Below are 22,520 nucleotides of genomic sequence, written 5' to 3'. Positions count from 1 at the left end.
GTGTAATGAGTTTACGAGAATTTTGTAAGATGTATATCCCTACATCGTTTGACAATTAGTAACATACTTTTAGATTTTGACTTAATACCTTACATAACTCATCTTTATGACTAAGGGAGCATTATTTTTTCATAATACTATTACTCATTCAGTGGCGTAACTATAGCATCTGGGGCCCGTGGCAATTCTTTTGATGGGGCCTTATCACTAAAAAATGTCCATACACAGCTTAATTTTAATAAACTTCGAGATTTTTAGCGTACTCAATTACACGTTGTATATGTCCCACTAATGGCCATAGGCCTCCTCTCTTAGGCGAGATGGAATGGTCTGTAGTCCCCACGCTAGCCCAATGCGTAATCGAGACTTCACATTCATCCATAGAACATAATATTTCTTGGGCAGGGGCCCTCTTGGGTCGGGGGCCCGTGGCATTTTGCCATCCCTGCCACCCTATTGTTACGCCACTGTACTCATCTGTCTGTTTTCATCATAAAGGAAACAAAGACAGAAAGAGATGATAGAGCATAGTTTAAACTGATTTAGATATTATAACCCCACCCCACCTGTGTTTGATTTTAAAAGACCATTTATATAACGGGTCAAGATCAAATGCCATAATAGAAACGCAGTTAAAAGAAGCGTAATTGTAATCGATGTGACACTGTTCAAAAGATTTGAATTTTGTACGTATTAAATAATTTATTATTTTACTTGCTAGCCCCTATAAGGCATAAGTTGTAAGACATAAGTATAGCTTATACCGCAAGGAAGATAAGAAAATGAAAGTTCTCTTATCTCAAGAGATTATGTTGGAGTGTCTTTACATTGCTAACAAAACTTCGTTGACCTTATTACGTGTACTTAAGAGATCCTGATAGTTGCCATGGTTACCATTATTCATATAGAAGAAGCACGAGTTTCTTTTTATGTGATGGGAGAATATACTCCCAAAGGAAATTAGAGAATTATCACTAAATAAATTCAAAGCCTCGTTAAACGTAAATTAATCAATAAAGCTTTTTGTTAATTTGACGAATACTTAAATGATCCTTATCCTAGGGATTGATTTACTCCAGTTCAAACAATTTGTATGACTCAATACATGGCGATTAAAAAGAATGGCAGAAAGTTTCTTGCCAGTTCTTCTTACCCGCTCTACGCCCTTGTCTTGCGAACTGGTAGTAAATAAATTTACAATTAATTTAACTTCTTTTTGAAGTTCATAAGTGTACTTGTTTACTTATATGAATAAAGATATTTTGAGTTTCAGTTTGAGTTTGAGGTAACCAGACTTTTTCGAGATGAAGCCTATACGATTTAACATATCTATCTGTACTGTATACTAAGGTAGATCTTGTAACTTGACTGGGTCAAATAATGTTCGCTTTATGATACTAGTATAAGAACAGTGTTGGCCTAGTAGCGTACGACTCTCTTCCCTTAGGCCGGAGGGTCGGACGCCGGCTGTACACCGATGTGCATTTAACACTCGCTTGTACTGTGAAATAACACATCTGGAGGAAACCGGCATGCCTTCGATCCAAAAACGTCGTTAGGCAAAGAAGAGCCCATTGATTATTATGATATTAGTACTTAGACAACATACAAATTTCTTAATAACCCCACAGCATATACAATACTATCTTATATTGATTCTATTAAAAATATTTTTCTTTGTAATTTTTAGTGTATTATGAAAGTAGTTCCATGTGATTACTTAAATCTTTTACGTTATTTTCAAAGTCAAACAGAACGTAAAAAATCCCATAAGGTGCGTAACATCTTGACATCGGTAGGCAATTTTCCTTTTGTCCTAGTTACCGTGAGAACAGCCATGTAGTATGATAATTCTTCATTCAAGTATATCATTAAAGGCGTAGTTATACGACGCATACAAAATACGATAATAACCTTTTTTACTATTCGAGTTGTGCTCACTATTGTTTGTTAGAAATTGGATTCAGAACGTAAATAATATATGGTTACTAACTTTCTTTTAACTATTATTTGTGAGTACGAGTATTTATTGTACTAATGCAAGTATTAGGTAAAGTACCATAAATAACGGTTCGTAGGCCGTTTATAAACAATAAACTTTAATAAATACCTCGATATGTCCTTAACTAAAATCAGTAGAAAAATGACACACAATTCAAGTCAACAAGTCGTAGGAATGAATATAGGAATATTCAGTGCAAACATAACAATATCACAGCACAGCACGCACAAAACCCTCAGATAAAAATACATTGAGGGTAATTAATAAAATCAATTAAATATAGAAACAATAACTACAAGGAACTCTAACGAACGATACAACAAAGCAAGTGAGAGAGAGTGAATTTAAACGTCGCGACCGGACATGTCTAAAATTTTGCTCTATCCTCAACAAAATTATAAGAATAAATATTAATATATAGTAATACAACAACTACATACGTATAACATATTTGACGTTGAAGTCTACGAGTAGTTTTATCTAAGTATAAAAAAAATTAAAATTTGTCATAAATGTCGAGTTGAAATTGAAAATCGGTGTGACTGACAATGAAATGACTGAAAATTACTTTACTAAATTAAAAAAACCCGAAGGAGATCACGTGTTTTTCTTTCGTATGTGTAATTTGTTAACACTTAAAAGTATTAACAAATGAATTAATTAATAATACACTTAACGTAAATAATCATGGTAGAAGAATAATTTTTAGAAAATCTTTAAGCACGTAGAATAAAAAAAGATCACAAAACATCATCATTTGTCACTGTGATTTGTTTATTGCTTACCTTGAGATAACCATTGCAGCTACAAGTCGTGGCTACTCGTGCGCATAATGAATAGAGGTGATTTTATTGACACGCGGCGTAGTATTAACTACATTTATTTGTGATATCATTGTAGAGTTTTTATTATCAGACTAAATACTATAGGTCATACTAAATATGTAGAAAGGTTGGCCGTTAGACTGAGATCCATATTCTAATTCGTATCTCAATCACAAACTCATCTTGAGCGCTAAGTTTGATATGAATGATCGCAGTCTTGGATATCTTGAGTATCATAAAAATAATATTTTTACTATTATTTTTTAATTTGATTATATAATATGTTGATGGACAAGATTAACGGATTAAAGGAAAAGTGTATCGTTACTAAAGACAGATATAAGTTCCTTTTCACAAAAAGAATAACTGACTACAAAATGCACTGAAAAGTGTTAAATAACAATATTTTCTTTGCCCTTGTATGAGATACGCATACAGTATATTAAGTTTATTCAAATAAAATGTATGAAGTTTCTAAATTTTTTTGGGAGTAAAATACACCTCGATCATCCAGATCGGTCCACGGATGAAAGAGCTGTTTGAACATTCAGATTCATTCAAATTCACATAAATTGTGGTTGGTTCGAAAGATTTAGAGAATTATCAATAAGACGCAGAGGCATAAAAGGGGATTAGATAATTATCTTATTATGTTATGGAACATTTTGCCAACATTATATACGACCGATTAAAGAGTAGTTTTAGTATTAACAATTATGGTAGGTATCACTCCACTTACGTACACAATATTTTTTTCTTAAATTTATATTATTTAGCGTAGGTAATCAAGCAAATGCTGAAAAACATAATTTTGTCGAGTTTTATTATATCTATTTCCTTATGAGAATTGCGGTTTTGGCTATCGACAAAAAGTACGGCGGTATACTTCTTGTTTACTGCTAATGATATTTCTTTGTTTGCTATGAAACTAAAAATATTTTTTATGTAAATTGCTCCAAACATAGCCATATATGCGTTCGTATCTTTCTTCCTTGATAGTTACTTTTATTAAATTTTGATTATTGTTTAATTATAAATAAACTATGAGAAGCAAAACACCAAAAACCCACTAACTGGCCAAGGCCTGAAGAACTGCGCAACAGTACAGTAAGTTCCCTTTAAATTTCATACAAACTAAAGAGTCCAATTAAACAAACAGAGAAAAGAAACGTTTTTAAATACTGTATCACCTCCCCGATTAACAAAAAAAAATACCTTTTAACTCCCTAACTAACGTAACTAACCCTTGCAATTTTCGGCTCTTATTTTAGATTTATATTATATTGTTGTAGGCTATATTTTAGTTCTGTTTTCCAGTTTTTTATTTGCTAGGTCACGGCTGCATCCGTAACGCTTTATTGTGCGACTTCCCGCCATTGAAATCGAAATTTAGAATTGATTTAGAACGATTGTTATGTCATCATTACGATTCAACAACGAACATTATATAATAAACGGATATAAAATAAGTTTTGGAAAAAAGTTTTCGTTAGCTAGAAGATTTCGTAGGTATTTTTAGTGTAATAATATTTTTATGGCAAATTTATTTTACATAAAAGGGAAATTAAATAAAAAAAACAAGGGGTGTTTGTAGAGTAAGTAACTAGAGGAGGAAGTGGAATAGAGACAGACAATTGTGATATTTCCAATAGGTTTACCGTTTATGTACTACTTAGCTACTTTCCTAAAATTTTTGAACATGAATTTGCTTAGAAATGAAAAAAAAAGAATGGAGAAAACTAAATGAAAACATAAAATAAATCTTATAACTTTATTGTATTACACTATGCGAACGTCCTATTTCAATGGATCCTTTTTTAAATAGTTTACTTTAGCAAGCCTTCCTTGATCCATGTAGTTTCTTTGTTCTGGATCACAATATTCTGAAATTTAAAAAAATAATAATTTTCGTAAAATATGTACATTATGGGATACTTATACTATGTACTTGCTGGACTTAGTTTTAATATGAACTAAAAGTCTACACACATATATTTCTATTCAATTTCGGAGCATTTGAAGTTCAGTTTATATATGTGTTAAGAATTTTTGTAATACATCAAATACATCACAATAAAAAATAATCAAAATAAATAATGAAGATGTGGCAGTTTTACTAAACTATATAATATGTATCTTGATTTGAGAACTGGCACTAAATGTAAAATTAGAAGCATTTATATGTATTTCTTTACAGACAAGTCATAAGTGTACAAAGTGTTACCAATATGATTAAATGATTTTTGAATTTGAATTTGAATTTATTATTCAGTAAAATCAACACGAATCTTTAGCAAAAAGACGGTTTATGAAGTCAAATTTGCCACTGTGGTACTTTTATGCAAGCAGCACACCTAGTGAGCAAAGTCTGTTACCATGGTTACAGTGTTATTTCCATGTATGAATGGTAACCATAGTTACAAGAGACGTACGGAATTGAGTCCACTCCAGCCGTATTATTACAGTAGAACCTCTATAAGTCGAACATCAAGGGAGACGCCAAAAAATTCGAGTTATAGAGTTTTCAACTTATGGAGGATTTCGACTTAGGCGGATTTTGATTCGACATAAACAGTTTGAGGTTTATTCTTAAGACTCAAAGTTTTTAGTTTACGTTTCACAGCACTCATGTCAACTGTTGTACTAATTGATGTGTATTGCAGTAGAACCAAACTACTTCTGACAGTATTTAAGTCGAAAACAAATGACTGGCTTAGCTAAATTTCAAAGGGAATCAAAATTGAACACCTGACACAAAGCAAGCAAACACGTGTTTCCATGAGTCATAAATATTATTGTATACTCCTAAAATGTTTTCTAAGAAACAATAGTGTACTCACATTGTCGGCAAGTTCTTAAAGTCGGTAACTTATTTTTGTACGAACAATAGAGATAATAAATTCCAAATGATCAAGTTGTAAAGTTCGAGTTACAGAGGTCAAATTTAATTTTTCGAGTTATAGAGTGAAAATATGTACCAAAATGGCTTGGAGGGACTCAGTGATTATTTCGATTAACAGAGGGTCAAGATTTCAAGTAATGGAGGTTTTGGTGTTTTAAGGGAAGGGAACAAAACATTTTTTCGAGATTTGGAGGTTTTTGACTTATCGAGGTTCGACTTAACGAGGTTCTACGTATTATGATACTTACGAACAGTACTAGGTTCCCAACCAATGTGTTCCCCGGTCCTTTCGTTCTCCGCCTTCAGCCAGTCATGAAGAGGCTGGAAGTATTCCATGACTCCGCTCGCGTCCATGTTTCGCTGACCCGTTAGAACCTCCATTGCATCAGGCCATGGTCGAGAGGAGCCGAGTTTCAGCATGTCCCTATCCAAAATTATCGTTTAGTATATTAAATTTACGTATGCTATACTGAGCGTGGGACTGATCCACAGAAGTATTTCCGAACCAAGACAAGAGCGTACCAATTTTTAAAAGGCCGGCAATGCACCTGCGAGCTTTCTGGCAATGTAAGTCCATGGGCGGCGTACCACTTAACATCCTCCTGCCCGTTTGCCTTCTATTGCTTAAAAAAAACCAGTGAAATTTGTGGCGATTTAAGCACTTTTTTAGACATTCCTTTTGTGTATGTAAAGTGGAAAAATTTGTCTGTAAAAATGTTAAGTAAAAAAATTGAGACTTTTATGAGTAAGGGTGCAATTGTGCATTGGTTGGGAATATTACTATTACTAATTCTAAATATTAAGACAATTTGACATACTTCAAAGCATTACCAGCCGCAGTACTTTTGTATATGTCACAGTTGGAGAGGAGCTTGCTGGGATCACCTGGAGAGTATTGTCCAGCCAACTGACATAGAGAGCGATGGAATTGGAACTGTATTATGTACGAGATGTAGTAGCTGCAAATTAATGTAATAAACAATATAAATGATAATTTGTATATCAATGTTTATCGTTATTAGTTGTTCCGAGATATGCTTAAAGCACACAAACTTGGGCCTAGTGACGATAATTTATATTGTTTCACTGGGCAACGAATCCGAAACCCCAATCCTTTAATCAGCAGCCACGGAGGCAGTTAGCTAACCTATTAAAAATTATACAAAGCATTTTTTTCTAGTAGTTTAATGTAGGTAACGTAAAATCTATTAATAAAATAAAACAGTTGCGCTATAACCTTTTAGATCTGGGCCTCAGATTTCTGAATCTGTTTCATGATCATTTTTCAATCTAATAGGCAAGTACGTGATCAGCCTCCTGTGCCTGACACACGCTGTCGGCTGTTTTTTGGGTCTAAGACATGTCGGTTTCCTCACGATGTTTCCCTCGAGCGAATGTTAAATGCGCACAGAAATAAAGTCCATTGGTACCGCCACATCGCAGCCGGGTTCGAACCTACGACCTCAGGGATGAGAGTCGCACGCCGAAGCCACCGGTCCAACAGTGCACTAATATCTATTAATAATATAATTAAATACATTATTACAGAAACTACCTTAAAATACATATCATTAACATTCAAACCACCCTGACACAACACAGCAACCCTTAAATTTTCCGCTTTATTTATCGTTAGCTGCCCTGCGATTCTGTAACTCACTTTTCGAACTCACACAGCGGTTTTCGCATCGGCGGTCGCTCTGAAATCAGTCGTGAAGCAGTCATTTTATGATTTGGCATTCTAATAAACAATAAACTACAAGCCACCTTTTCAGAATGCCAAATCATAAAATGACTGCTTCACGACTGATTTCAGAGCGACCGCCGATGCGAAAACCGCTGTGTGAGTTCGAAAAGTGAGTTATAGAATCGCAGGGCTGCCCCCGCGAATTTTGTACTTTTTAGTAGCTTCATACCAATAAATGGAACACTCTGCTATGATACCCCGACTCGTTTCCCGAGTAAAAACTTGTTTTTAGGTTTTTCCTTCGTATAAAAACCTTTCTCGAAGGAAGGAATAAATAAAAAAAATACTCGTAATATCCAGCCGTCTTCGAGTTTAGCGCTTAGCAACATATTTTGCGATTCATTTTTACTTTGATATATAGATAATAAGACATCAATTGTAAATGGAACTACGTTTTGGAAATGCACCTAATTATTAAATATGTAATTATAATTAAATAATTCCCATGATTAATTAATAAGTTACCGCATATATTCGACATCAGCCGATACGTGGTACTTCGCGGCAGGATCGAAGTCATTTTCACTCCTCGGTGCTGGAGGCTCTATACCCTGGATGGACTCCCTCAGTTGCCAGAAGTGACAATTATATTCCTCTGGTGAAGTTGTGCCGCGAAATACTCCGTAGCGGTACAGGTCCAAGAGATAGCCGAACGGTAGGAACACAATTTTAGATAAACCCTGAAATTTGATTTTTTAAATAAGAAACTAAGACTTGTAAATGTCACCGTAAAATTGTAAACACCGTTAGATTGTAATCTATCTCGCGAGATTGTAAACTGTCGAAAGATAGTGAACCTCAACGAACTGCTTACAATTTAACGTATTATTATTCGGTAGATTGTAATCTATCGAAGTGAAACCGTCAAATTGTGAAACTCAACTGAAACTCGAAATCTAATACAAAAATCGATTTTCACTTTTAAAAAATAGATTATTTTTGAATAATTTCAAAATTTTCGGAACCCTACACTAATTGAAATATGAAATTAATGTAATGTATGTACCTACATTTGACAAGTAATGGTTAAATTAGGGTTAACTTTAAAATTTACAAATGAGGAAATAATCGATTCGATTAATTTACCGAGAATGTCACATCACTTATAACCAATAGAAAACGAGAATGTCACATCTCTTATAACCAATAGAAAAGTAGAAAATGGCCGTTTCACAATTTGACGGTTTCACTTCGATAGATTACAATCTACCGAATAATAATACGTTAAATTGTAAGCAGTACGCTGAGGTTCACAATCTTTCGATAGTTTATAATCTCGCGAGATAGATTACAATCTAACGGTATTTACAATTTTACGTTAACATAAACAACAAGTATTACATTCCGCATCTGCGTAAAATAATGAAATCCAGGAGATTGGTAACACTTAATACTTTGACGAAATCGTGAAAATACCAAAAAAAATTGTAACCCCTTGTATAGTGAAATATAAAGTCCAAAACACGGTTTGATCGTAAACAAGGCCGCTAAATGCCTAATCTACTACACCTTCTACGTCTATGAAGATCATCTTGATTATGTCTATAATATAATTTAAAAAGATATATTTACAAGCTACCAAGCTCGTATACAGATATTAACCAGAATAACAACATAAAAACAACATCATGTTAATTTAAAATATAAACAAATTTATATACAATTTAATTGTATATTATTTATTTGAATTAACCATATTAATTTCTTTACTTTTGCATGGAAACACGCTGATGAGTTTTGTAAGACGATTAATGTTATTGCATTAAAGTGCATCAGATTTTGTATGAAAAACTGAATACGTTGGTTCATATATATTATGCATCTGCAATTTGATGTCGTACAGTTAGATTCTTTTATAAAATATGTATGTTATTTCAATCTAAAGTAATGGATATTAATGGAATTGTAATAATTACCATTTTATATAATTGATTGATGTTAGATTCGTTGTCATCTGGTCCATCTTCGAGCAAACCCACCAATTTTAGATGTTTTGGAGTTGATACTGATAGGGAAATGACGTCACCAACTGCCTCGTGAAAACCTTAAAACGAGTATTATATTGTATAAAATTTAGCCCAGTTATCTTGGAACGGACACGAACAATTTCATTTATATACGAAATTAATTATGCCAGGTGAAACTTATACAAAAATAAATACTAATAAAACTTACTAACAAACTGTTTACGACTGCCTAATTTCATAAGCATGCCTTTCAAACAATGTATGTCACACGTATTAAATGTATTCATTCTGATAAATAATAACAGACCTGGGTTAGCTCCCGCTCGATAAATGATTGGTTGATCTTTGTATTGTAAGTAATACTGTATGTGTCCCATTTCGTGGTGAGTCGTCGTAAAGAAAGCTTTAGTGATTGCTGTGCATTGCTTGATCCTAAAATAATCATTAAAAAAACAAACATTTACGAATGGTCCAACAACGGCAACAAAAACTTTGTAATTTAATAAATTCATTAAAATTTATTAATTATTGCAACACGTTGACTTATAATAAATGAATCTGTAATTTAGGTCTCCCTTATTTATTTTCTAATAAAAGTTAAGGACGCTAAGAGTCGGCCATTGTGTTAACTGTAATGTGATATTAACTTATTATAGTACTTTAAGTACAAAGTATTTAACGATTTTGGAAGACGAAAGCTGTGAAAAGAGCTTTAGTAGAGCTTTCGATTAGATCTATAAGTATTAAGTATACTTTGTAGAGCAATGTTGGCCTAGTGGTTCCAGCGTGCGACTCTCATCCCGGAGGTCGTTGGTTCGATCCCCGGCTGACCAAGAAAGAACTTTGTCTAAGTACGCATTTAACACTCGCTCATGAACACGTGTTGAGTAAGCCGGAATGTCTTAGTATAAAATTCCACGGAGTGTGTCAGATACAGAAGATTGATCACCTACTTGCCTATTAGAAGCGATTGCGGACCAGATACAGAAATCTGAGGCTCAGGCCTAAAGGGTAGTATTATTAATGTTGGACTTGCCTGAAATCTTCTCCATCAAAGAAGTCCCAAGCTGAGGCGTGGCATACAAGGTCTCGGCCATCTTTTGGTTTCTCAATGATTGACCGCTCCCAAAACAACTCGGGCATTCCACTAAAATTGAGTGATTTGAAAAAGTCTTCAGACATTTCGAAGAACTTTAATGGTGTGTAGTTCTGAAAATGTAATTACATTTATTATTCCATTTCCACTTATAAAATATACTATTTTAAATTTTCATAGTAACATGTTGATGTTTAAAACTGTATTTTAGTTTTACTTGCGATTGAATACTATAAGTGTACAATAACTTATGTAAAAACAAGCATAATTAAAAAATTATCACACGCGTTTATATAAAGTTTATTTTCTTAGGAAGATCGACGATTATTTGAATAAAAGTTATCTATTACTGTAAAAAAGAAAACTAAACAACACCACAAATTAAAGTACATATTACTTCTTGAGACGAACCCTGCTCTATTTTGTGGGTAAACCTCATTTCAAAATATTCCGAGTAATCTAATATTATTAAAAATCTATTTACTATCTAAATATATAATTATTTGTCAGAAATACCTGCTTAACGAACGCGTGAGTTACATCAACGTCGGGCTTATCTGGAAATGGTTTTGTGAATTTTTCAACTCCGCTCCATGTTTGAGCCCAGATGTTTCCTAGAAAAATAAAAGTTTGAGCGAAATATTCGAAGCTGAAACTAAGGTACTCTTATATTTTTTTGCATTTAATACTTGAAACTCCAAAGCGTATGCGAGGTAATTATCTCTATATGTATGTTATGTAATGTAGGTAAAATTAAATTCGACATCGCGGTGGCTCGCATCTTTTGAATATGACTGGTCCAACTTTCCATTTCATTGGATTGAATAACTTCATTATACACTATAACATGATATTTAGGTAAAATAAAGTGCACTAGCTCCCACATTAGAATTCCCTGTGTTGTGGGCAGCCACTCCAACCTTTTAACATGTTAACTATACTTAACATTGGGGGGAAATAGCGGGGCATATGAGGCGTCATGCCAGAGAATTTTTTTTCGAAAGGTGGTTTGACGATCTAGCAACGCCCCGCGCTGGTGCATTGACAATAGGGGCAATTCGCCCAGTCTTAAAAGACTGGGTGAATAGGCGTTGGGGTGCTGTGACGTTTCGGCTTTCGCAGGTACTGTCTGGCCATGGATGCTTTGGGCGGTATCTGCATAAGGTGCCTAGAAGGGAGATGCATCCGTTGTGCCACCATTCCGGCGCTCCAAATGACACGGCGGAGCATACTGTGGCTGAGTGTGTCACCTGGACAAGGGAGCGTCATGACCTGGTATCGGTCATAGGGTCGGACCTCTCTTTACCGGGTATTATTTTAGCTATGCTAGGAAGTGAGGAGGCCTGGAGTGCAATAGTCACCTTCTGTGAGCATGTAATGCTGCAGAAGGAGGCAGCTGAGCGATTGAGGGAGAGGTCTGGGGATGATCGTAGACTGACCGGTAGTTCAAGGCTGGGGGCTCGACCTCGAGTGGCCCGGAACCGCAAGTCTTGAATGAGCTCTCTATGTCGGATATAAGCCCGGGTCCCTTGGGTAGAATGCCTAGCGAACCCCGAGGGCCCATATTAAGGGCATGTGAAGGGCTGAGGTGTTTTTAGTGGGTGGGGTCTCGCTACCCCTCTGAATAGCAGAGGGTTTTGAGTGTAGACCCAGCCCCACAGTCCCCGCGTCAAGCTCGACATCCTTGATGCGGGCCTGCGTAAGCGCATTTTCATCTCGTATAAAAAAAAAAAATACTTAACGTTATGATTTCTACATAACATAACAAATGAATTATTGATTGGATCCAAAAAACAGCTTTTAAGCATCTTATTGCAATAGGTAAAAATTTTAAGTTTGTTACTTTTATTATAAACATTATGTACACCGTAATTGTCTTGTATTTTATAATATAGAAGTTTTTATATACTCTAATTTTAGAATCTTCTATATTATAATTTTAGAATATAGAAGAAGATATCGTTAATCAATCACAATCAAACCGGACGCGACTTTGTATCGTCGCTTTTTTTTCATACCTCGACTGGAGCACAAATTATTGGTTATATACCTAGAAGATGAGCTGGAATAGGGCCCTTAGCAGACACAACATCTTCCCCATATTTGAGTCGCAGATGCCTTCTAACGTATGCGTGGATCTGCTGATACAGCGGCTTGACCTGCGTCCATAGATTGGCCAACTGTTCTTCGATATCATCAGTTTCGTACTCGCTGAGCCACCATTGAGCGACGTTGTCAAAACCTGGAATGTAAAACTATCAGAGTGAAATAGCGAGCTTTCAGTTTTTGAAAACGCTATATATTTTATTATCGAAGATGAGTCGTTGCTATATTTATAACTCACCAAAGACAAACACTACTTTGCATTGGATCTTAGTAATATGTAAAGGTAATTTTTATTTGTAAAAATTGAACCTAGAATCTCCCGATTTGCATAATATAAACTAAATGTATTAAGATGATAAATTGAGCTACAGACGTAGTTCCACTATTAATGTATGTATTAAAATTATTATTGTAAATTATAACAAATACCATTTAGTTTCGCTGCTTCATTGTACATGTTGACATATTCCGTAAAGTTTGATTTAGATGCAGCCCCAGCTGCTTTATGCCACTCCAACCAAGCATGCTTTAGCTCTTCAGCGTTTTCGCTGCTACTAAATATATCAGTTACCCCTGAAAAACAATAGTTACTTTAATATGTATGTGTTAATTGTGAGTACACCCAGAACATATGCCCGGGCTCTAATAATAATAGTACATATATCCAAATAGTATCCCGACGTTTAACGTCAATTAACAAATACATTTTTTGTGTCACCATGTTCTTGTCGTCAAGTTTTAAATTTTCCGCGCCAAGTATACAAAATAATCAATTGATATATAATATAGTTTTCATTTTATTTGAGCTAACAAAAATAATAATCAAAATATATAATGTCCAAAAACTATAATTACAAATGAATGAATAGTGTATTGATTAAAAACGAGAAATTGAACAAACTAATTACGAGTTTTAACTAAGACCGAATACGTATTACTTGAACGTTAACAAAATTAAGCTTATTATATTTTTATAAACAACAGTATACCTGGCTCAATAGTCAAATCACATTTGGACTTGTCTTTAAAATCACAGATAGTTGCTTTTGCGTATGTCGACTTCATGTTACTAATGGCCTTAATCAGCCTCTGATTCAGATCTTCTGGCAATGCTGAAGTACCCAAAACAGAATACTTTTTAAACATACGCTTCAAATCTTCGTCATAGAACTCGTGCCACGCGTATGTCATAGTTTCCTTCCAATATTCTTTTTCTTCTTCGGCGATTTCTAACGAAACTTGTAACTGGAAGAAAGTATGAAAATAATCGTATCAGTCAAGTGCGCAGAGTCGAGACTTAATGCAAAGAATTGGACGGTGTAAAGACAATTCAAGCTTCAGAATAAAAACGTCGTTATTTATTGGAACGAAGTTCCTTATCGCGCGTTGTGAAAGGGGGCTAGACGGAAAAAATTCTTACGTTAAAAGTCTGTAAAGTTGTCACGACACTTTTTTGCTATTTGCTATTGTAATACACCGGTTCTCGTCCGATCACCGAAGTTAAGCAACGTCGGGCGAGGTCAGTACTTGGATGGGTGACCGCCTGAGAACACATCGTGATGTTGGCTTTTTTTTGTAGGGATAAGAAATGAAAATTATTTTTGGAATCACTTAACTACATTAGTCTTGTTGGAACGAAGTTATCGAACGTTGCGAAAGGGGGCTAGACGAAATAAATTAAGACCAAAAGTTGTAACGACACTTTTTGCTATAGTTGTTATATTTTACATTTTCGATCTAACTATCGCCAACGTCCATACCACGTTGAATACACTGGTTCTCGTCCGATCACCGAAGTTAAGCAACGTCGGGCGAGGTCAGTACTTGGATGGGTGACCGCCTGGGAACACCTCGTGATATTTGCTTTTTTTTTCGTCGTAAGATTGGTGTCGAGAAAATCTATCATACTGTTATGATACCAATTAACATATAAATTAATCGAAAGGAATTTCGTTCCATCCGGGTGTCCCTTGACACCTCTAAAGTTTTTTTTATTGACAATTTTCGTTCTTAATAAATATTTTTCTATTCTGCTAACCGAGCCAATTATTGTTTTGGTGGAAAATAAATCAGGAACTCTTAGGGCCAAAATAACATACAGTTTACACTTACGAATTTATCATCATTATATTGCGTTATATTGGAATCAGAAGCCCACGAGGCTAATTGTAGGCGATTTTTTGCCTTTCCCATGACTTCGTCGAGGGTTCTCATATATTCCCGCCCAGATGCTTCCTCAGCGGCCCTTTCTTGAGCACGGCCTTGGGCTGCGACGACGAACACCGAGGCGATCGCCCCCACGAGGGCTAGCTCCACGATGATTTTGAACATCATCTGTCATAAAATAGTAAATATAAAAGTCTAAACATGTTTATTCTTTATTAAATGGTTACCATGGTAACACGGTATTGTAGTGCACCTTTTACAATTAGGTCTATCGGAACTGATAGACGTTGTTTTATACACACGTCGTTGTTGATAGGCTATTAGGGGTCATATATATATAAAAAAAGAAAGAAAAAAAATGTGCGTGTACTAGTGTACACACGTTAGAAGTGAAACTTCTTTATGACCTTATTTTTCGAAAAATTATCTATATGCAACTAACTTTACAGAAATTGGTTAAATAAAGTTAAATTAGATAAAGTTTAACAAAAGGCTTTTAATATCACAGACTTGAATACAAATAATACAATTATTTCATTTTACCTTATTACCACTAAGATTATTACAGAATTTCATAAATTGTAATATAATTTTTAGTATCATTGTTATAGTTATTATAAATTTTTGTTATTAATGGTTTAGAATCTCTTCGAATTAACCGTGGTAGGGACGAGAAAAAGACGCGCGTAACGGTCAAATGTGACGCGTAACCGAAACATGTGACGCGTAACCGAATAATGTTACACTAAATTTTTTTCCAACCCCGATATAGAAGTTTCACTTCAAAAATCTAATTTTAAATCTAAACCATTCTCGAATACACTTAAACACACACAAAAATTTACATCCAAATCGCTCCAGCCATTAAGGAGGAGTTTAATTACAAACACACGCACAGAAGATTTATATACATATCGTATGAAAAATAGACATTTATTATTCTTTTCACTTACCTATGCGATGATAAATTAAAATTGTGAATTTGTCATAAATTATTTGAATTTAACCAACGCTCAAACTGATTTGATTGAAACCATTATTTTGTTTACCTTATAAGTGATAGTCCAACCGTAAAAAACTCTAATCTATGTCAAGGTATCTTTAAGAATACTGATCAAAATCTATCTGCATATACTTTTTGTAATGATATTAAATTGAAATCTTGAGATCCATATCTTAAAAAGTATAAGATTTCAGAAAGAACAACAAAGGAAAGTACCGCAAGTGTTTGAAACGCCTAGACTTGTGAAGTCGCTGTTTCAGACTATTTTTATACTCTCATTCTGATTTGAGGCCTAGCGCTAAGATATAATAGTACCCTGAATTTTCAGGTCGTACGTTCGAACCCCGGCTGTACAATAATGGACTGTTTTGTGCGCGTTTAACACTTGCTTGTTTAAAGAAAAGCTGTATGCCACAGACCCACTTGCTAGTTAGAAATTCTATTATAATTCTTTGATATTAATTCAATCTACCACTCTACCTGACTCAGACTAACACGCTAAACCGATGTGAGACTTAGTATGCGTTCTGTCCCGCTCTAACGCTTGTTGGCCGTACCTATCATCGTGTGTTAGGTTTATTTCGTTACGGAATTTCTTGATTCGGTCGCCGCGCTCAAAGCCCGCGATAAAATCTATGCAATAGCTTAAACACCATCATGTTCATTTGATACGAAGCAGATACAGAAAGCTGACGAACACTTTAGTGCTACTGGTTTTTTCACCTGCAAATCGTCACCGTATCGCTAATGGTAGATTAAGTATGTAAAGAGACATAGCACGAAATTAATTCCAGATTACTTATTAAGCTAGTGCACGTTAGTTTTAAGTGCTAAACAGTGGTAAGTGAAAAAATACTAGATCAGAGTGTCTTCCCGTTAATAGAGACTGTTAATGTTATTGGTTACTTTTTATGTTAAATATCTTTATTAGAAAATAAGGTTACACTTAAAGTCTTAAGTTAAGCTAGACCGTAATGTTTCATGATGTCTCAGTGAAGAGACGATGTATTTAAAAAAAAACTTATAAGGCAGTGAAAACCTGTTTGACTAAATTGGAGTTGGGAATCTTTTTGAGTAAAAATAAAAGTAGGGAAATACAAAATAATTAAATATCTGGGAAACGTGTAAGTATTCTCTTTATCGAGTTAAAAGATTTAACAAGGGCTAAAGTATATCTTTACTGACAGAAATCATCTTATATCAAGATTATATTTATCGGTATATGGATTATAGTCTGCATTCTGACATTTTATATATACCAATAATATTCCACGTTAAAATATTTTAAACTATACTAGTAGACTCGGCCAAGCGTTGCTGTGGCTAAGATTTTTGTTATATTACATAGTAGTAAACTATTCAAGAGAAACGGCAGGAGAACACCAATCCAACATGCTTTTTTGGTGGTTATGCCATTAAATTGTACGTATAGCTAATGTGAAACGTTGGTATTTATTTTGATAAGGATCAATACCTAAGTACGAATAAAGAGCCTTTTCTAGCGGTGGTATTTTAATAAAAAAATAATAATAAAAGGACGCTTATTGTGACGTAACTATAAAAGATAGAGACATGCTGTCGCGACATTTTTTATAGATAGTGATGTGTCCTGAAAAATTGTAATACATCATTTTGTTCTATCATAAATAGTTTTCGCAGCGCACACGATTGTAGGAAGTTTTTTGTTTATTTTTTTATACCTTGGGTTAGATTATTCAAGTTTTAGTAAGCATCCCTAATTTTTTTGAAAATGAAACATAGCCTATGTCACTTGGGAATAGTGTAGCTTGCCAACGGTGAAAGAATTTTTGAAATCGGTCCAGTAGTTTCGGAGCCTATTAATTTCAAACAAACAAAAAATCAAACCTTTCCTCTTTATAATATTATAGTATAGAAGTATAGATTATGGTTTTGATAACTTACAAGTAGAACCTTTCTTGCAGTTTGCGAACAATATCCACAGGGCATTTTTGCAATACAACCACAACCATTTCAAGACAAAAACTGATATCTGTAGGCATTTGTATATATGCAAATGAATTAGTGTGTTGTCCTGTTTGTCATGCTTGTTTGAGTTTTGAAACCTTTTGTTAGTATTTCGGAGCCGAAACTAATGAGAATGACGATATAGCGAACGGACAAATTTTTAAATTAATTTCCAAGGCAAACTGCCAAATAAGATTGTTTTTTAAGTAAAAAACTGTTAATTAAGAGATAGATAGATTTAATTATGTCTATCAAGTATACTGTATTTACAAGGTGTGTAGTGGCAGTGTACCTTTAACGTTGGCAAAATTTCCTCGCTGTATTGCGATACTAATTCGTTGATCCAGGAAAGTGCCAGCTCTGGGGTCACCGGTACTATATACTAGACACCAACTTAAATCTTTAATAAGCACCTGTGCACTTGAACCCCACGGCCCAAGAGTCTCTACTCCAAAGGGAACAAAATTGAAGTTGGAGTAAAGACTGTTATATTTGTGCCTTTTATTATTTTCTGCCTGCTTTTTTGCTTGTCCGAAGGAGGTGAGACGGGGCAAACGTGTCAACACAAGTAGCATCCCATACTAAAGCCCGTCCCATTTTCCAAGGGATCAACAACATCCCATCCGGCCGCTTGCCATCGTCTTTTGCGATGTCTGATAGCTCCAAAATTGTTGGAACATTGACGGTGAGAAGAGGCGTATAATATCGTTGAGCAAGGCACGGCGTGGCGAGAAAAACAACCTGTACTCTTTTGGCAATGTAGGCCGAGGCTACTTACTTCAAAGCCACAGGGACATTTATGGGGACTACATGTGGGCATACCTAAGCGGATGCTGATGGCAATGCGAAGTAATTCAGAGTCCAAAAGGGTGCCAGTGTTTGGGGAAGAATAAGCACTAAGACAATGACCGGCTTTGCGCGCGATCTGTTATTGAAATGTGACAAAAAAAAATCCAACCGTTTGAGGCCGGGGCTGGCAACTCATTTGCCAATACAATTAACAGCAATGCTTGATAAAGAATCGATTCATTTTAGACGCAATTATAGTGACGCAAATTATTATTCGCCCCTGTAGTTGTGATGTATTGCATGAAATCGTTAAGCGTTAACAGTTTTGGTAAATATTATTACCAAAAGATGCATTTTCTAAACAAACAAACGAAGTACGAATCTATGAAACATTTCTTAATTGTTTTAGACCTAATTGGTGTGGCGGATCAACCAAATTTCTAGATCGAAGAATTTGAAATGTAAGCATTGAGATAATGGTTACGGTTAGTAATAGCGACACAATCCATCTAAATATAAGGCGTTATGGCGTTATGTGAGAGGAATTATTATAATTGTCTAGCACGGTATAACTGAAGCGAAAGAGTGGACTGTATGCGAGGCGTTAAGTGTTTGACACACGGTAGAAGGGAGTTCTCACTGCAATTGAATAATATTGAAAGAAAAACAGTAAGAGAGGGAAGGATTTTACATACCTCATATGCTGCGCTTTTGGCTTAAAGAGATGATGTCGTGCAGGTGTTTCTTTCTCCGTGGACCGATCCAATGCAATTATTGAAAATACAGTGTGTAATACGACGTTTGCTTTACTGCGAATATGCTTAGACTATACATATATACACAGCAACTGTCGCGCGGCGACTCCTGGTGTGTCTTACACGACGAGGAGAGTTTCACAACTCGCGTGTTACACAGCAACTGGTCACGTGTTACCACGGCCAGCGTTACACGTCTGTTGACGTGTTACTTCGCCAAGCGCTAAACGACGACACCTTGATGTTACCACGTCGAGCGCTAAACGACAGTTCTCTCCTGACAAGTTTACTCCTTGTGCAGGATTCTTTATATCATTCCATCACCTCTACGCGCGAATAGTTGTATGTGACGGAAAGGAATGGCAATAGTAAAGGTAGGAGACCATGTGTCAAACCAAATACCTAATGTAGATACGAAGACATTACGTGGCACAACCACTATAAACTTACTATTAATCCTAGTAAAGAATAAACAGCTTAAACCTTAACAATTTTATTAATAAAATGTTCTACCTAACCTTTGAATATAGCAATGTATATAATATACTCAATTTATTGTCTAATTCTGATGGGTTATGAGGACCGAATGGACTATTTTCTTATATAGGTAAGTAGGAACAGAAAAATTTCAGAGCAAAGTTATTGCGTATCGGCTGGTGAATTCCTAACTACATCACTTCAAACGCGAATTATTTCTTAGTACAATGTCAACTACTAATCTTTAGCTATATTATTATTATCTATTTGTACACTTACCGATGTTGATACGCCCAATTCTGAAGTATATCTGAGCAAGAATCAATAAACAGATCTTAGTTATCGAAAGATAATGTCTTGTTCTCTTTATCCTGTGTTAATGCACGAAATAGTGTTGTGCTTATAGTATTAAGAATAAAAATAATTCATCATAGTTTTTGTAGTAGCCATGTTGCTTTTTTTTCGTTTTAGTTTTTCGTTAGCTCAGATTTCTGTATGTTTCTGATTTGATTTTTTTTAATAGACAAGTAGGCTATCAGCCTTCTGTGCCTGACACATGCCGTTGAATTATTTGGGTCTTAGGCATGTCAGTTTCCTCACGATGTTTTTTCTTCACAACCCTGTGAGTGTTAAATGCGTACATAGAAACTACATTATTGCACAGCCGGGGAACCTACGATAACAGGGATGAGAGTCACACGTCGAAACCACTTAGCCACGTTGCTAAGCGGTTTCCTAAAGGTGTTGTTCCCACGAGAATGTAAGTGCGTGCTCCTATTTCACCATACCTCCTGCTGATAGAGGACAAGTCTTTGTTTTTAATTCATGTTATTATGATTAATTACCTACTTAATATGTCATGTGGAACATGGTATAATGGTTGCAGCTCCTTACAAACGTTTTGTAAAAAAAACATGGCGATTAAAAAGAGTGGCGGAGAGTTTATTGCCAGTTATTTTCTTCCGTTCTACGCCCTTGATTTATTGTGACGTCTAGAGTGTTTCGAGTCACGGAAAGGGTATTATAATTAGATTTGTAATTCATTGTCTACTTCTGATGGGTTATGAGGACCGAATCTATCCACTTATATACGTAAGTACAAAAAATTCTAAGCAAAGATAGTAATTGCGACTCGGCTGGTTAATTCCTAACTACATCACTTCTCACGCGAATTATCCTTATTTCAGTACAATGTCATATTTATTGTCAACCTCGGGTGTAAAACCTGTCTAGTAAATTAATTACAAGTATCCTGACCATCGTTGCAAACTTATTTACGTATTCTTGTTCTGTCTCAATAACAAGATATCGAAGGCTTCGTTTTTATATAAAGTAGATTTTGAATTGAAGCTTTATATACTATAGTTTAATATTAATAAAGCTACAATTTCAAGTCATCTTCATGACAAAAATAAAAGAGCTAGTAAGTTAAGTTAAGCTAAGTTGTTTTAACTACTAGTAGTTAAAAGTGGAATGGATTAAATTGGAATAGGAAAAATTTGAATGTATATTGTAACTATCACCAAAGAGGTCGAAACGAACATTTAATTAAAACGTTACTGGCTGTCAAAATTAACTTCGCTAAACGCTTTCGTTCATTTGTTTTTATTTGACAAATTTTATACTCAAACTTAAAATAACTTTATTCATATAGGTAAACAAGTACACTTATAACGTCAACAGAAAAGTTAAATTGATTCTAAATTTACATTTACTACCAGTTTGCAAGTCAAGAGCGTAGACCGGGCAAGATAATACTTAGTAGGGATGTCTACCTAGTGATAATGAATTAAACATAATCTACGGTATGAGTTGCATTCACTTCTTATGTCATCACGCCTTTTTTCCGAAGGGGTAGGCAGAGACCACGGATCTCCACTTCCCACGGACCTGTCCTACCGCTCTCGCTTCATCCACTTTCATGACATTCACCATGCATGCTCGGCGGTTATGGGTACTTTAAACTTGTCCCTTCTCTTGTATCTTCTGGATTTGGTCCAGGTATGTACCATAGGGCCTACCCAACCCAACATCGCCATCCACGTGCCTTATATATCCTACTTGTTAATCGCTTCTCAATTTCATTCATCCGATCTACCAAACCACCTAAGCATTCCCTTCCGTGTCCGTGTTATTACGTCGTATTTATTTTCTTATAGAGGTAATAAAAAGTAGTCTGTATTTCGGAAGCAACACTATTTAAAACTCGAGTGACGCACTTTATTTTAATCACTCTGGCCTTGGTAAACAACCATTGATATACAAAAAACCCAAGATGCACAATCAACGTCTAAAAAACGTCCTCAAAAAATGAGCGCAACATTCTAAATTGTGCGCTCATTTCAAATAGTCTCGCGTCTAATAAGTGGAGTCGATGTTATTTATTTATGTTTTTTTTTATAAATAAATTTATCTACTTTTGAACTTTTTTGTGTGTAGTTTTTGACAAATATATTTACGCTATATAAAGTGTAGGTCAGGAGGTAGCCAATTTAACATTTTTTTTTAATTTATAGAAAAAACATTTTAAGCGGATTAAAGTTATGTATTATTATAAATTTACAACTATTTAACATCCAACACCTTTTGTCTTCAGTCACCGTGACCACGCACGCTGTAAAGCATCCAAAAAGTCGGATAAATTTAAATTATGTTAAATAGTTGTAAATAAAAAAGTCATGTTCGACTCCACTCAATACC

At 35.0% G+C, this 22,520-nt stretch overlaps 1 protein-coding gene and 1 non-coding gene across 5 annotated transcripts; one reads left to right on the top strand and one right to left on the bottom strand.

The window, feature by feature from the left end:
- Positions 1-4,583: 4,583 nt before the first annotated feature.
- Positions 4,584-20,213, bottom strand: LOC125063287 (angiotensin-converting enzyme-like). Of its 4 annotated transcripts, none has more exons than XM_047669657.1 (13): positions 20,100-20,213; positions 14,757-14,978; positions 13,634-13,889; positions 13,074-13,217; positions 12,589-12,780; positions 11,055-11,152; positions 10,479-10,651; positions 9,750-9,874; positions 9,392-9,519; positions 7,941-8,155; positions 6,547-6,687; positions 5,977-6,152; positions 4,584-4,709 (listed from the first exon to the last, which is right to left on the bottom strand). In XM_047669657.1, the coding sequence occupies exons 2-13, from the start codon at positions 14,976-14,978 to the stop codon at positions 4,624-4,626; spliced, it is 1,956 nt and encodes a 651-aa protein (XP_047525613.1). In that variant the 5' UTR covers positions 20,100-20,213; the 3' UTR covers positions 4,584-4,623. The 4 variants fall into 4 exon arrangements, with proteins under 4 accessions (XP_047525613.1, XP_047525615.1, XP_047525614.1 ...); XM_047669659.1 differs by lacking the exon at positions 20,100-20,213 and adding an exon at positions 19,421-19,550; XM_047669658.1 differs by lacking the exon at positions 20,100-20,213 and adding an exon at positions 19,284-19,392.
- On the top strand, positions 14,391-14,509 carry LOC125048502. The gene has a single exon (XR_007116826.1). It is a non-coding gene; the product is annotated as a 5S ribosomal RNA (ribosomal RNA).
- Positions 20,214-22,520: the final 2,307 nt, after the last annotated feature.

Source organism: Pieris napi, chromosome 3 (assembly GCF_905475465.1).
Source record: "Pieris napi chromosome 3, ilPieNapi1.2, whole genome shotgun sequence".
Classification (NCBI taxonomy): Eukaryota; Metazoa; Arthropoda; class Insecta; order Lepidoptera; family Pieridae; genus Pieris; species Pieris napi.
Note: the sequence above shows the minus strand (reverse complement) of the source record. Positions and strands in the feature narration are given on the sequence as shown.